This window comes from Biomphalaria glabrata, chromosome 16 (assembly GCF_947242115.1).
Source record: "Biomphalaria glabrata chromosome 16, xgBioGlab47.1, whole genome shotgun sequence".
Classification (NCBI taxonomy): domain Eukaryota; kingdom Metazoa; phylum Mollusca; class Gastropoda; family Planorbidae; genus Biomphalaria; species Biomphalaria glabrata.
The window spans coordinates 9,527,375-9,543,353 of NC_074726.1; the positions used below are offsets into that span (position 1 = coordinate 9,527,375).

General features: G+C 36.3%; 1 protein-coding gene across 1 annotated transcript in view; it reads left to right on the forward strand.

The window, feature by feature from the left end:
- The first annotated feature begins 1,014 nt into the window (after positions 1 to 1,014).
- The window catches only part of LOC106079581 (cardioacceleratory peptide receptor-like), a 100,304-nt gene continuing 85,339 nt past the window's right edge, over positions 1,015 to 15,979 (forward strand). The window contains exon 1 of the mRNA XM_056014641.1: positions 1,015 to 1,194. Coding sequence (XP_055870616.1) covers positions 1,111 to 1,194 — 84 coding nt within the window. The 5' untranslated portion in view covers positions 1,015 to 1,110. The remainder of the gene's footprint in view (positions 1,195 to 15,979) is intronic.

Sequence of the window (15,979 nt, forward strand, 5' to 3'; positions counted from 1 at the left end):
CTTCAACTATAGATATCCATTGAAATACGAATAATACCTTAATATCCAATAAGCACATAATGAAATCAACTCTCAAATATTATTAATCAACAATAACTAGTCCTTCGACTCTCATGCTATATGAATACCTATCCACCAGTCCAGGAGGAAACGTCCAACCTTCCTGTACCGGGAGCAAGACCTTACTGACTTGACTTGACTGAACTCAAAGTCAACTTTTCATTCTATTTCCTGTTTTCTACATCAGGAATTCCACGTGTCTTTTAAACTATTAACATGACGTGAACTTTAGATCATGCAATGTCAACTAAGACTGTGACAACATTATGTACATATTTGCGAAGAGAATTATTAGCTAATTGGCTAATAAAACTCTGGGGGGGGGGGGAACTCTGGTTTGACTGTTAACATTTTTGAAATAAATCTAATAATTAAATTTGGCCCGGAGGTCTAGATCATCTTTTTTTTTAACGCACATACGTCAGCGGGTATTCCCGCATGTCTTCATTAAAGAGTGAAATAAATCGACGTTCAGGAACATTTTGCACACCTTCTTCTAAGTCTAGATCTATAGGTCTATCACCAAACTAGACTCTCATTTAACTCTTTATCTCCTGGTTGACGATACCATCGTTGATTTGACCCCATTAAATTAACTTAATTTGTATATATATATACTGGAGTTATAACTTTAACAGGCTAGTAGAATACAAAAGGGGAAAATTAATAATTCCTTCTGAGTGCGGAAAATAATTACGAGAGATAGAGTTAATGTTGTCATGTTAAGAGCAAAGTATTCGCACTTACAGAAAGTCATCAGCTTGGTAAAAAAGGAATTGCCTTAAAAAAAAAAGTAAATTTTTACTTGTTTCCTACATAACGATCAGGAGGCGGGAAAGGAGACGTGCGCTGTTTTTGGACACGCCTCTGAGTCCATAGAAAAAAAAAATCCTGCTTAAAAAAAAAGGAAAAAAGAATTTTCATTTTATTGCCTCTATTTTTTTTTTCAGATTAATAGCACCGCACCCGAGGTCTATGAGATTGCAGTTGGTTTATTCATGAAGTGACCGCTGCACACGTGTATGCACGAGAAAAGAGGTGTGGTCAAGCATGACGTCACTGGACTACATGGAGAACGAGACGTTTGAGGAGTACACCAACTACACGAACGAGAATATGTACGAGTTCTATGCGGTAAGTCTCGTGTGTGGGTGTGTGTGTGTGTGAGTGTATGTTATGGGGTTTGTGTGTGTGTTTCTATGGTGACGGTGGGAAGAGGTTAGCTACTCACTGTGTGAATGATGCAAGATAAGCGGCATTGTCGTCATCGGACTTAGGTAGGACAGACGACTCCACACTGCCAGAGGGAAAAGACGTGTTTTTGTAGGGAGTTAGATTTGGTTCAGAATACGATCTTATATTAATACTTAAGTCTACTACATTTTTATATTTCATCTCATGTTGAAAATGTGTCTATATTATGATAAATGTTATATTTAGTTTTGTTCACAAAGAAATTATTCAAGTTATTTAAAATTTTACTAGTTAGGATATATTACGCCTACAGCAGTTTAGTTGTCTACCAGCAGTTTGGTGCTACAAGTCAACGACCGTCAATAACAATGGGTGTGTGTGTCGGTGAATGTTTCTCGTGTGTATGAGTGCGTGATTTTATGAACAGACCTCTCCATCCTAGTAATATCATGTGTAACTTATACCCCTATGTACCGTATCATGTTCTACTAACACCCCTATGTACCGTATCATGTGCAACTAACACCCCTATGCACCGTATCATGTTCTACTAACACCCCTATGCACCGTATCATGTTCTACTAACACCCCTATGCACCGTATCATGTGCAACTAACACCCCTATTCACCATATGTGCAATAATCCACCACTTTACTTTCCCCAAATAATGTCATCTATCCATTAAAGTTGGGTGGATTCAGGGGCGACATAAAAATACCGATATAAGAATCCCAGTCTTCACTGAGATTAGAACCCTAGAGTGCTAGACCACTCGGTTCGGAAGCCTAACGCTTTAACACACAGCCATCACGCATAACTGATTTATTAACTTCTATTTTTTAGAAATATTTAGAATGCCTCATGAGTTTTCATTTTCTATTTGATATTACATTACTGAATTGTAACTACTACTAGATCTAGTATCAAATGTCACGAATTTATTTAAAAGTTTTGTCTGTAATAGTCTGAAAAAAAAACAAGAACCTTAAAGTTGTAAGACTTTCTGAATCAAATTAAATCTAAGTCCGTCGTTTTATGTTTTGAAGATAAATATGTCATGATGGCCTGTAGCCAACTATTGACGAACTAAATTGGAAGACATTTCTGAACACTAAATTCTAGGTTGTGACATCTCATTACGTGGATGGTGAAGTGTCGGGACAGGTTGGGCAATGGGAACTGAGGTTATAGAGTTCTTAATGTCATTAGTTTTAAGTAAAGCTTTGGTCTTGGTCTTTAATTAGTAGGATGACCCTTACCGAGTCAACAGAATCTTGCTGTTCACCTCACTCCCTCTCGATACATTTCTCTATTTCCTTCATTCTCATTACACCACTCTTTGTATTTATATCTCTCTTTTGACACTCATTACACCGCTCTTTGTATTTATATCTCTCTTTTGACACTCATTACACCACTCTTTGTATTTATATCTCTCTTTTGACACTCATTACACCACTCTTTGTAGTTCTGTATTTCTCTCTTTTCTTTATCGCTCTCTAGTTTAACAAAAAAAAAAAAAAAATCTTTCTTACATTACTTCTCTTTTCATTTCTCTCTATTATTGTCCCATTCTTTGATTACCTTTGTAATTTCTTTCTTTCTCTTTGTATTTCCCACGTTCTCTTTTTTTCTCCTCCTTTCTTCCTCTCTCTGTGTTTCTTTCTCTTTCTTCAACCTTTCACTTACCTTCTCAAACTATCTTTAACACTCTTTCACTCTCATTTTTTCTCAGTTACTCTTTATCTCTCACTCTCTCTCTCTCTCTTGCTTTCCCATTTTTTAAATCTAAAAACAGAGAATCCTACGAAAATCGACTTAGAACAAAAAGAATGTTATTATAATGAGGATGAATAAAAAAAAAAGGTTATGAAAGCAGAATTTCTCGCGCCAAAAGACCCCATCAAGATGCTCCTCTCGCCTTGACCTTTTGACTCAATCAGGGAATCTTCACCAAAGAAATGCGATAATGAACGAATGTTTCCATAGCAACGAAATAAATAACCATATCGAGTTCCTGCATTTATTTCTAGGGGAGACCATCGCGTCGAGGTCGTGCTCTACGATTTTTTTTCCTCCCTTCATTTTTGGTATAAACTAAGAAGTCGGCTGCTATTTACATGTGAGCATACTCTTTGAAAGACAAAGTGCTTGTAGCATTATGTACTCAGAGAAGGATGCCGGAAATGAATGCGTTTCTGTCCAGAAAACATTGACCCTGTTAGTGCAGGGACAGCCAAAACCCAGGAATGGCAAGCAGGGTTTTACAGATAGAACGAAATACCAGCCGACGTAAACAGAGATACTTAGTTCCCTTCATTGCCATTCAACTTATTCGACATTCAGTATCGGCGTCGACAAACTTCTACTGATTGTTCGGCCTTTCGCCGTTATTTTTGGATAACGTATTACTGTGTTACCTCCATTTGGTTTATTTGCATTAGACACCGCGGAAGCGCCTAACAGTAGGTAGATTATATTGGTTCGACTTTGATATATGCGAATTGTTTTGATTTCAGAAGAATGGTTCTCAATTATTACGATTTAAATACATATACATCGATACTTTTAATGGATATTTGTAAAGAGTCATAAAATACATTTTTTTTGGTCGTAGTGCTTAGGTCATTTCACTAATGCAATTTCTAAAATTAAAAATAAATTGGACGAAAATTTAATTTTGCGTAAGTAACTCAGGAACGTGATAGATGAAAAGAACAAAAGATTTAAGCCGAGCCTAAAGTCTGTGGGTCGAATTCTAGTACAGAGTTGAATAAAAATTAATTTGCATAACAATTGAGGATACCAAATTGTTTTACATTATTCGATTGAAAAAATATTACGAATAATTAATTGACTAATAAGTTATTATTTTTCTTTTAGGCCTACTGATTCACGTTTTGTTTGTATAATAAATAATTGTTTCTAGTTGATCTTTGAATGGGACAAACCCTATATATTTAGCTATATCTGTGAAAACTGAAAGATTGATTTCCCTTGTTGATATCAAACGAAATAAACAAAATATATAATTACCAACGATTAACTAACTGTATATTTGTCTTGTCTATGCCAATGAATAATTGTGCAAAGTTTCAACTTGATCCCAGAACGTTTGTCGGAGAAATAACGTGTACAAACTTTTTACCAGACAGAGTGAGCTGATAAAGGTTTGTAAAAAGACACACACACCAAAAATGATAAGAATGTCTTTTGTGACAATCTGGTGATCAACCAACGGCCTGCTTCTTGAGTATCTCATTTAAGTGATGAGTGAGTTCTGCTGTGAGTTGACTTGTACTCAAGTCTGCTGTGTACATCCACACTTTCCTCTTACATTCCTGTCTCTCCCTCTCGTTCTGCTTGTTAGTACTTGTTGAAGTACTCGGTCACGTGATCACTGACTTGCTACTTAACTGCTGACAATGGCGGATCCAGGTGAGGCAAGTATAAACATGTCAGACGTGAAGAAAAAACTCGTTTTCTGGTGGCCCGCCCTCACCGCACGACTCACACCTGTCGGTAATCAGGTTTCTTTATGTTTTACCCATCGTCTGATTGATTTCATATTTCTAGAGGTGGAACTGACTAAAAAAATGAGGCTAAATATACTGAACAGTTCCCACTTCCAGATATTTTTGCATTGAATTCTATGTAACTTGTCATAGCTGTAGATCAATGTAACTTGTCGTAGTTGTAGTGTATGTTGAATTGTCCTAGCTAGAGATCAATGTTGAACTTGTCGTGAAGATAACTCAGTGAATTAAGATTAACATTCCTTCAAAGAAGCAACAGGAGGGATAAATAATTGCAGTTGGCCTATTATGCAAACGTTTCAGCCGATGTAAAGATGTAAAAAAAATTGAAATATTAAGTGAAGCTAATCTTCTGTCGTCTACTGTGCCTAACAACAAGGTCCAAAACTCTGCCTAAACTGTTGCTAGTTAGTCGCTTAAATAGTAACTTTTTTATTTCTTTTAAATCCACCAAAGATAATCCGCTGCACAATGACTAAGATGTGTACAATGACAAAGACGATCTGCTGAAAATGTGTTATTAATTTTCCATGGCAAAAGACATGCAAAATTAACGAACCAAGTGTACTTCCAATTTAATAAATACTTTACAATATTTATTTACTTTTTATAAATATTATAAACACAGGCAAAGGTTACACTTCTCAATAACATACATGAAGGCCGTTCACATAAACGCCAAGAGCCACTGTAACAAATATATCCAAACGGTCAAAATTTAAAAAAATGATTCCTAATACTAAGCTCTTCTAGTCCTGACATTGTTGTCATCGGTGAGAGCTTGTCGTTCACCATAGAACCACCATTACATTAGTTATTTCTTTTTCTCTCAAATTATTTGAGTACCTAAAAACACTTTGTTTACTAAAAATGTGACCCATTTAAAATGTTTAACTTACTATTATGGAACGATACTTAAAAAGATGTAGGTTATAGGTTGTTTTTTTTTTGTTTTTTTTTTACAAATATTATTTAGACTAAAATATTTTTAACTAAAATCTAAAAAAAATTATAGGCCTAATTTTTTCAGATTGTCTAGGACATTTTTTAAAATTTTCCATTCGTTTAAGTCTATTTCCTGTGAATTTCTTCTGAAATGTTCACGTTACAAGAGAGCTGTCTAACAAAAGTTTGATTTGGAATAGTGGAGAACATTGAGGAAGATCCAATATGGCGGAAAGAAACATTCAGCAGCAGATAACTCTAACCAACCAAACAGCGGTAGTTTCCCCTCTACTTAATAACCAATCAGCAAGACAGTCTGGTGGGCTAAAGTGGCATAATCCAGCCTGGACAGTTGTTGCCTTGGTGTCAATTTGAACACTTCGGTTACCCCAAAACATAGTCCTGAAAGGGAAAAGCTTGTTCTTTTCTAGTGGCCAGATATTCTCGAGGTCTCTTTATTTGTGTGTGTGTGTGTTCATGTGTGCTTGTGTTTGAGTGGGTCTTTGTTTAAATGAGATTTCTGTATAACACCCAGGACTTTCATTTGTGCTACTTCAACTCTGAAGCATAGTAGTTTTAGTTTAGTTGATAGGAATACCAGATACTATTACTAGAATATATTACTAGAATAACCCTATACAGCAACACTGGATTTGAAATGAAGCATCATTCAAGTAAAATATAAAAAGTACATTATAAAAAAAAAAAAGAAAAAATACAGCCTATATTAAGTTATTAAGTGTTATTGTATACTTTTTTAAAAATCAATCATGTAATTACATTGATTATAGGTCTAGACCAAGTTAATAAAGCTGCACTATTTTAATGACATTCAGCACTCGTTCTTTGCTTGCTGTTTTTACTTGTTATATTTTACTTACATAAATAGGCCAAAGCGGCATTACCAGTGCACTGGGACCTGGGCGAGGGTAAAGAATAATTTACGATGTCTGACAGTGGCATAAGAGTCTCTTTAACGAGGGTCCCTCTAAGGCGCTGCTCTTGGGGCCACCCCTTAAAGCTGCCTCTAGAATAACTCTAGATGTTTATTGATAAGTTTGAGGTCTCTCAAAGTGTACACTTACTAGACTCTGTAGACGAGGTTTTATTATTGACAAAAAACAAACTCTTATTTCTTTGCTGAATGCTATTAGATACTATTGCATTAAAAAACAAGCAAACAAAAAATCTTTTGAAAAAAAAAAAATACAATGCGTATCCAAAGGTGTTACAGCTTTATCTATAGCTCTCTAGAAACTACCTTACTTTTTACCAAGTCTAGGTGTCCCTGGGTTCAGCTGTAATTACATCAAACAATTACCTACATGATCAAAACACAGAAACTTTATTCTAAACTTCATGGCACATGTCATACACTGGTCTCATTCTTCTGTCCAAACTAGCACACTTCCGGCTATTCTTCCATATGTTCCAACTGACATATATAAGTAAAAGTAGATTATACACAAACATTCAGCCGTGACTAAGGGAAAGAACCGCAAAAAATCACTTTCATATATCTCAATACTGCAAGAATAATCTCCCTTTTCTATTTAAAAGAAAAGTAATTAATTATTACTTAATAATTTTAATTGATTCGTGTATTGTCATCGACTTTGAAATAATTATGCGAAATTTCAATTTGATTTCACATTGAGAAGTGGGAAAAATAAAATGTATGTAACGACCTGAACTTTAGCTCATGTTTCAAGACTTCCCAGGCTACTCCAGCCAACACGTTACCCACTCTGCTAGTGGAAAGGTTATTGACATTAAAGATTGTATAGTTATTGTCTCTATAGTCTCGTCCTAATTTTCACTCAGACGACGATCTATAAAGAGGACTAATTCAGTCAAGTAAAATTTCTTTCCCTTGTTCGAGATACCAAACAAAATTATTAATTGCCAATAGTTAATTAATTAACTGGTTATTTGTTTAAAAGGAATTTTTAATTGATTCTTATTGATTCTTCTTGAGTGAGTTGATATAAGCTTTGTAAAATGGTTGAAGCATAAACACCTCAGACTAATATGTAAAATGCAGTATGGATTTATGACTCTTATTTTGTACATTTCCCTAAGTATATGCATCTAGTAATTCAATTTGTTAATTGCTCGTATATTTTTGTTTCTTTCACTTGGCAAAATGTATATGTCCAATAACATCTAGTTTTACCAGAAAAACTTCTATGTTATATAATACAGTTATGACTCTTCAAGCTTTGAAAACAATATTTTTTTTACAAACATACATGGAACCGGAGGAGGGGGCGATATTACGAACAAGAAAAAAAGAAAATTATTCAGACAATGAATGATCTGATGTCACTAGTAATGACGTTAATGCTGTAATGACGTACGTGCGAGCTGAGAGAGGGGGTGCAGGTCGAGAGGCGGGAGAGGGTGTCATGAGAGATGCGTGGCAGTGGGAGAAGCAGAGTGAACAGCGTCTCATCAATTTCTCTGCTTATTGTCTAGCCCTGAAGTTATTTGGTCATTAATTTGGTCATTCAAGTTTTTTTTTTAATGCGGTGTTTCAAAGGAAATCTGGACGAGCCCTCTGTGAACGTGTTTTGGCCCAGAAAAAAGATCAAACATTTTGCTTCTGTTTTGTCTATTTACAATTATAACATTCATGAAGATAAATACTTAGATTAAATCTGCTAATTTTTTTTTTAGATTATTTTTGTTCCTGTGTATCGAATCCTATGGCATATATAAAATTTCGCCACTGAGTCCACCCAGCTCTAATGGTAACCTGACATTAGTTGGGGAAAAGTAAAGGCGGTTGCTCTTTGTGCATGACACACTTGAAAACAGGGAGACATAAAAACAGATGGCCTGTTCATCATCTGCCCTATGCATCACAAAGTCTGAAAAGGAAACTTTACTTATTACTATGTGTATTAGGAAGCATTTCTTCGAGTGTCTTCAATAAAAACACAAAATGTTGTAACTAGTGTTGTGAAAATTAAGTCAAAACATATTTTTGACTTTATTGCTTTAGTAATTATTGTTAGCTTTATCTACATGTGTTTCCTAAAATTGCTGAGTTACGAGTGCATGTTTCTGAAACTATTCTTGTTTACGAAACAAAAAGATCAATGCTGTTGGGAAGACATGCGTTTCTGCATGCAAGATGGAGGCTGGTTTATCTTTTAGAAAAAATTCTGGTTCTGGTTTCTTTTGTTGGTTCATCCCTTTAATTGTCATCACGTCAGAGCTGCCTTAAAAACTGCAACCTTCAAACTAACTTGTAGCTGCTATGTTCAATATTTAGGTCACGTGTGTTTCTTAACAGCTCTCATTTGTGTCCTCTTCCTTACTCTTCAGGGAAGGAGATCATTTTTCATTCTTATTCTTATTATCATTATTATTTCAATGATCAAATACTATCGTTTATTGCATACTACGCATCATTATTTGTAATCTTATCTTATAAAAGACGTTACTTAAAAAAAGAATATGATTACGTCCTACGTGTCTTGCATCTAGTGGCTGATTGGCAAAAACAACTTCGGCTATTTATAAAGGGAGATCTAGTTTGTTTATCGCCTAAAGACACCTTGAAAACCCACTCTTCGATCCCCCTCTCCCCCAACAAATCCTTTCCATATGCGAATACAACTTTGTACTAGCGCTCCTTCCCTAGCGCTATAACTGCATGGAATGGGTTGCCTGAGCCAGCCAGGAAAACCAGTGACATTTTCAGAATTTAGGTCATTGGTTAACATGCGTGACTCGATGCATGACTCGTAGGACGTTATCATATTCTTTCTTTAAGTAACGTCTGTATTTTATAAGATAAGATAAGAACATTCTTCATGATGATACGCTATTCCAAAACATTTTAAAATTAAATAAAATTGTAGTACTATTATTTTCTTCTAAGCCATGTAGAGCTATTATAAATAAACGGAACTTTACCAATAAGTACTGACGTTTTTTGATTGTACATAAGCTGCATCACCTCTATGACAGCTTTCCATCGCTCAGGCCCATAGCCATCGTTCAAAGCCGCTTGGATAATGTCATCTTTGATCAACTAGCCAGCTCATCAGAGTCCCAATAAGTCCATTGAAGTGACTGGTGCCATAAATCTCATTGATTATCTGTGATAAATGTTGATACTCGAAAGTGTTCGTTGTCTCACACAAGCCGGTATCGTTTACCTGGCGATAACCACAGACAAGTAAAACTGGCAGAAATTTAAAACTCCTCTACTCTTTTTTATGTGGTATCTACAATGTCAAGAAATAACCAAATACAACAGCGGTTCTCAACCTTTTATACTCGGCAACCCCTTTTTACAATCCCCCACTTAGCCGCGACCCCCCCCCCCCGCACACACACACACAGCAATAGAAGAATTGACAATAACAATCCATTTTTTCAATGGTCTTTGACGACCCCTGGCAAATCGTCAATCGCGACCCACAGGCTGAGAACCCCTGAAATACAACATGCTGTAATAAATCTAAGGGAGGCTACTCAACGCGGAATTACGTTCATGTAGAGAACATCACAAACACATATATTCAAAGTCAACTTTAACACAAATTCCTCCTAGCTCCCTGATTTGGGCGGAAGTTCCAGAGTCGCAGTGAGGATAGCAAGATATCCTGGTGCTACACTGAAGGTGGCGCCAAATTTTTTTTTATTGTAGACACCCTAGTTAGCTAATACATTCAAAGATAATTTGTATTCTATTATTATTAACTACCTTTTATTTATAAGCCTTAAACTTTCATGTGATGCTCATGGGAAATGGAGGCGGAGGGGGGGGGCGGGCGCCAGTAAAGCTTTTTGCAGCTGGCGCAAGCCTTGCCCACCACGCCTCTGGGCAGATCTCCATTGTTTCTCTGATGCCCTCCTACCAAGTCTTGTCTCTAACAGTACATATCCTTGACTTCCGCGTTAACTTTCATGGAGGTGCTCATGACCAGGTTCTAACAATACTTTAAAAGCAACTTATTTTTTCCCGCGTCTTCTTCGTTGTCATTATGCAGCTGGAGAGATCAGATAATCATTTGTCTATCTGAGATGAAATACTCAGAGGTCTCCAGATCAGGCAGCTCTTCATCCATTCTGTCTTCTCAAGTGGGTGTTCTGGGTCCAGTATCTTGTTAGGGCCTCTTGTCAATGTCTTGAAGGACGTAGTCAGCATTCTCTGGTGACACTCTACAAAGACAACTATCGCTAGTTATACCGCCATAAACAAAGATTACTTTGAATGATTGACAAAACATAAAATTTAGTGTCCTTAATTTCAAACTAATAGCTGTTACATTTCTTTTTATTTATCTTTATTTTTTTTTTTACAAAAAAGGTTCTTAACTTTAAAATAAAGTCTAATAAAATATTAGGTTTTTTTTTTGTAAATTTACATTTAATAATTAATCAAGTAAAAAGATAACACAAATATTTTTTTATTAGAAGACTCATTTGGATAGAATGTGTACATTATTAGCACACGGTGGCTAAAGGTAAAGTGCTTGGCTTTTGAGCCGTGGAGTTCCGGGTTCGATATTAGCACACGGTGGCTAAAGGTAAAGTGCTTGGCTTTTGAGCCGTGGAGTTCCGGGTTCGAATCCTGGTGATGACGGGAATGTTGAATTTCGGGATCTTTAGGGCGCCCCTGAGTCCACCCAGCTCTAATGGGAACCTGACATTATTTGAGGAAAAGTAAAGGCGGTTGCTCGTTGTGATGGCCACATGACACTCTCGTTAACCGTAGGCCAAGAAACAGAGGAACTTGACATCATCTTTCCCATAGATCGCTAGGTATGAACGGTGAACCTTAGATACTACATTGCTGGTCATACGACCAAAGTGCATTGCTACTTAGATACTAGATTGTGACTTGCTACTTTTATATATTTCAAATAATTTCCTTATTCTAAAACACAATTCTCTCCCACGTATGCCACATCCTGAATCACTCTTCGTAACTTGACATTCATAGAACACTTATTTGTTCATACAACCAGACATACAATGTCATGCTTTAGTGTCTTAAGTCCATCTGTCTAAAAGCCATATCAATACCCGACATATGTGACTCGAGCCGTTACACCTGATAAAAGTATCGAGTTCAATGGCAATAGGTGGCGCGGTGGCTCAGTGATATAGCGCTTGCTTTCCGAACCTGGGTTCCTGGATTCGAATCTTGGTGAAGATTTGGATTTTGAATTTCGAGATTTTTAATTTGCCCCTGAGTCCACCCTGCTCTAATCGTTACCTGACTTGAGTTGTGGAAAGTAAAGGCGGTCGGTCGATGTGCTGGCCACACGACACCCTGCTCGTTAACCGTTGGCCGAAATAACGGATGACCTTACCATCATCTGCCCTCTAGATGGCAAGGTCTGTTTTTTTTTTCAATAGCCACTGATCATCTGCTCTTTCCTGTTGGCCGAAATTTCCAAGGGCTGGAAAACTTCACGAACCCGATATGACCCGCAGGTCATAGTTTGGTCATCACTGTTTTATAGACCTCGTAATCTTTGGGGCAAAATGATGTAAAGCTTTTCTGTGTCATGCGGCCAGCACTAACACCAGCTGCTTTCACTTCCCCAACTGTATGTCTGCCTAGTCACGTGGTATGCATGTATGTATGTGGCTGGACTGTCTTTCGGTCGTCTCGGTGGTCCAGGGTTCATACCCTGCCTGCTGCCATCCTTCGTTGATTATCTTCAATTTTGAAGGAACATTCGAAAGTTGTAAAACAAAACAAAACTGATGCCAAGTGCCCTATAATGGACTCAGGTTAGTCCTAAAAATTCAGATTCAAACTCGAGGTCCCTCTGTACGGAAGCCAAGCGCATTACGACTCGGCCACCATCCTCTCATCACTGTCCTAACTATAATTCACAATGTTATTCTTTTACATATTACAGTCTGTCTTCGTCTCCACCAAATCAACATGTTTCACCTGCTCTTTATCTACATACATTTTTTCATCCGAAACCGAAATGACGCGAGCGAACTCCGAAAACGACATTTTAATTTTAAAAACAATTGTCATGAGTTTAGTCATCTCGAGAGTGCAAACTAATTTCATGACCGCTGTTGCTCTATGCGATAGTATTTTAACATATTGGCTGCATGCATAATTAATCAAGCATGAACCTAGCCGTCACCAGACCGTGGAGATGACGACCCACAAGTGTCTGATAATAAAACATAGAGCTGTGTTGAACGTCATCTAATTAGAGTCCCAGTGTTCTAGGCGCTCACGTAATGAGCTGCGCATGTGCGGTAAGCACTAAAACTAAAAGATCGAAGTTGTTTTAGACATCAGGTCGATGCTGTAAACTCTTTTAAAATGTTTTCTAGGTCAGGCTCGATTGCATCCATCAGTCGGTGATGTTTTCTTCTCTATAGCAGTAATGACAGTTCAGGGTCGCGCTGAGAAGTGCCTGCCTCAAGTGGCCCATATGAAGCTCGATGGCTTTTAGTTGGCTCTGGCTTGCTCTCACTACAAATTAAGATATTTTTTCATGTTATTAACTTTGTATGCAATCAGAAAACGATGCATCTTGCGTACTTATTTTTAAGTTCAATCAAACCTGCGATTGAAATCCACTTATCAACTAACTCTATCTGTCTATCTGTCTGTCTGGTATATTGCTTGGATCAAGTTGAAATTTCGCACAATTATTAGTTAATATTAATTGTTTTGTTTGGTATTGAACAAGAGTTGTACTTGAAGATTGGTAGTGTTAACTGCTTCCGCGTTGTGTCTTATGCAGATAAGTCAAACATATGTAACACTCAAAAAAATGAAATGAAATAACACAGGCGAAAGGCCAACACTATAAGTAAGTCGACGCTGATAGGGAACGTCGAATGAGAAGTTTAATAACAGAGAAGGGAACCGTCGAATGTCGTCAAGCTAAATGTCTACGCTCATAAAAACTCTCTAAAGACTTCAGAAATATTCTGTTGACATTTTGCCATTCTTCCTCAAATTCTATCCTTGTTCTCACTAGTCGTGCCATTGCCTGTAAGTCAAAACTTTCCCTGTTTACAGAACAAATAACTAATTCCTAATCATGCCATAACAGTGATAGCTGTGGTACAAGCTGAATAAGTCCCCTTTCTGTATTGTCTACCATAAATCATGCTTTTCTTAATTTGCGTTTAAAATATGCAAATCTCCAATGACTAAAAAAGAATACAGAAATAGAAATAGAAATACTCTATTTTTTTTTTTTGTTTGTTTGCTTTTGGAATGTGGCGTACAGAGGAATGGTTACGTCAACTGTGAACTTACGTTAGTGTCTTATGTGTTGTTGGTATGTCAACTCTTCAGTACTGAATAGACATTTATAGTTCTTGTCTCCCTTGGGCTTCCATAAGAAATAATGACGGATCCTTCCGAAAAAATCCCAAAAAACTTCGTTCGTCTACAACACAGGACAACGGACAACCCAGTGATCGTCAAGTTTGGACAGTTTATCAACAATTTTAACGTGAACTGTTGTGTAAACCGTAAACTTATGTTAGTTTCTTATGTGTTGTTGGCAAGGTAATCTCTTCTACTGAAAAAAATCTAAATTTATGAACACAATATTAGATAAATAGTTATGATTTTATATGTTGTAGCTGTAGAAATGAAAGCTCTTATAATTACGTCACATCCTGTGCAACAAAATACATCGAAAAGTGAAGTCATATAAAACCTAATATCTGAGTTTTGTTTGATTAAAACGATCGATTCACAGACCTATATACATTGATTTTTATGTACGTAACTCTTTGTCAAGCTCTAAGGGAACTCGCCCCAATCAATCTTTTCTGTCTGAGGAAAGTATGATCTTTAGTTTTCAAAGTTTAGAAATAATGCAAAATCATTTCTCGGATTTTCTTTAGAATGGGATATTAATCACAGAAGGAAAACCTATATAGAAAATTTAAAGAAACTAATGCAGAAAGAGTTTACAAAAAGTATATAAAAATTAAACACTTAACCCAAAAAGTAAGCAGACAGCTGCAGAGTGAATACATAAACAATGTAATATCTAAAGACAACAACAAAAACCTATGGTCATACATTAAGTCTAAGAAAATGGAAACAACAGGCGTAGCGCCATTAAAAGATGAACATAACATAATACATAATGATAATGAAACTAAAGCAAACATTCTAAACAAATACTTTGCATCAGCATTCTCAGCCCCAGGAGACAAAGACATATTACTGAATTTGAACCAAGTAGACAACATAGAAGATATAGTAGTACAAGAAAATGGAATTCAAAAACTATTAGCCAACACCAAACCAAATAAAGCTTCTGGACCTGATGGTATTCCAGCTAGATTACTCAAAGAACTAAGTAATGAGCTAGCCCCAGTGTTCAAAATACTCTTTCAGGCTTCACTTAACCAGGGCAGAGTACCAAAGGACTGGAAAGAAGCTAATGTCACCCCCCTATTTAAAAAAGGAGAAAAATCTGACCCAGGAAACTACAGACCAGTATCACTTACCAGCATCACATGTAAAATCCTAGAACACATAATATGTAGCAACATCATAAACCACTTAGAAAAACATAATGTCCTCACACCATACCAACATAGCTTTAGGAAATATAGATCATGTGAAACACAACTAATAGGACTAATTGATGATTTTTCAAAAGGTTTAGATAATAGTGAACAAATAGATGCTATCTTACTAGATTTTTCTAAGGCTTTTGACAAAGTTCACCACCATAGTTTGCTTAAAAAATTAAAATATTTCGGCATTAATGGTCCACTGCATCAGTGGATTAAAGACTTTCTGATAGGGAGAGAACAAACTGTAATAATAAATGGCTCTAAATCAACACCGATAACAGTAAACTCAGGTGTACCTCAAGGAACAGTCTTGGGTCCACTACTATTTTTAATTTACATAAATGATTTACCAAATTGCATTACTTCAGGAACAAAAGTCAGATTATTTGCAGACGATTGCATAATATATAGAACAATAAAAACAACACAAGACACAGATATTTTACAAAGAGAATTAGATGAATTACAGAAATGGGAATCAAATTGGAGCATGTCGTTCCACCCAGAAAAATGTCAGTTGTTAAGAGTAACAAAAAAACTAAAACAAATTAATTCCACTTATCTTATTCATGGCAAACCAGTAACACAGACTAAAAACGCAAAATACCTAGGTGTTATAATAAATGAAAAACTGTCATGGAATCCTCATATTGATGAAACTACAAAAAAATCAAACAAAGCA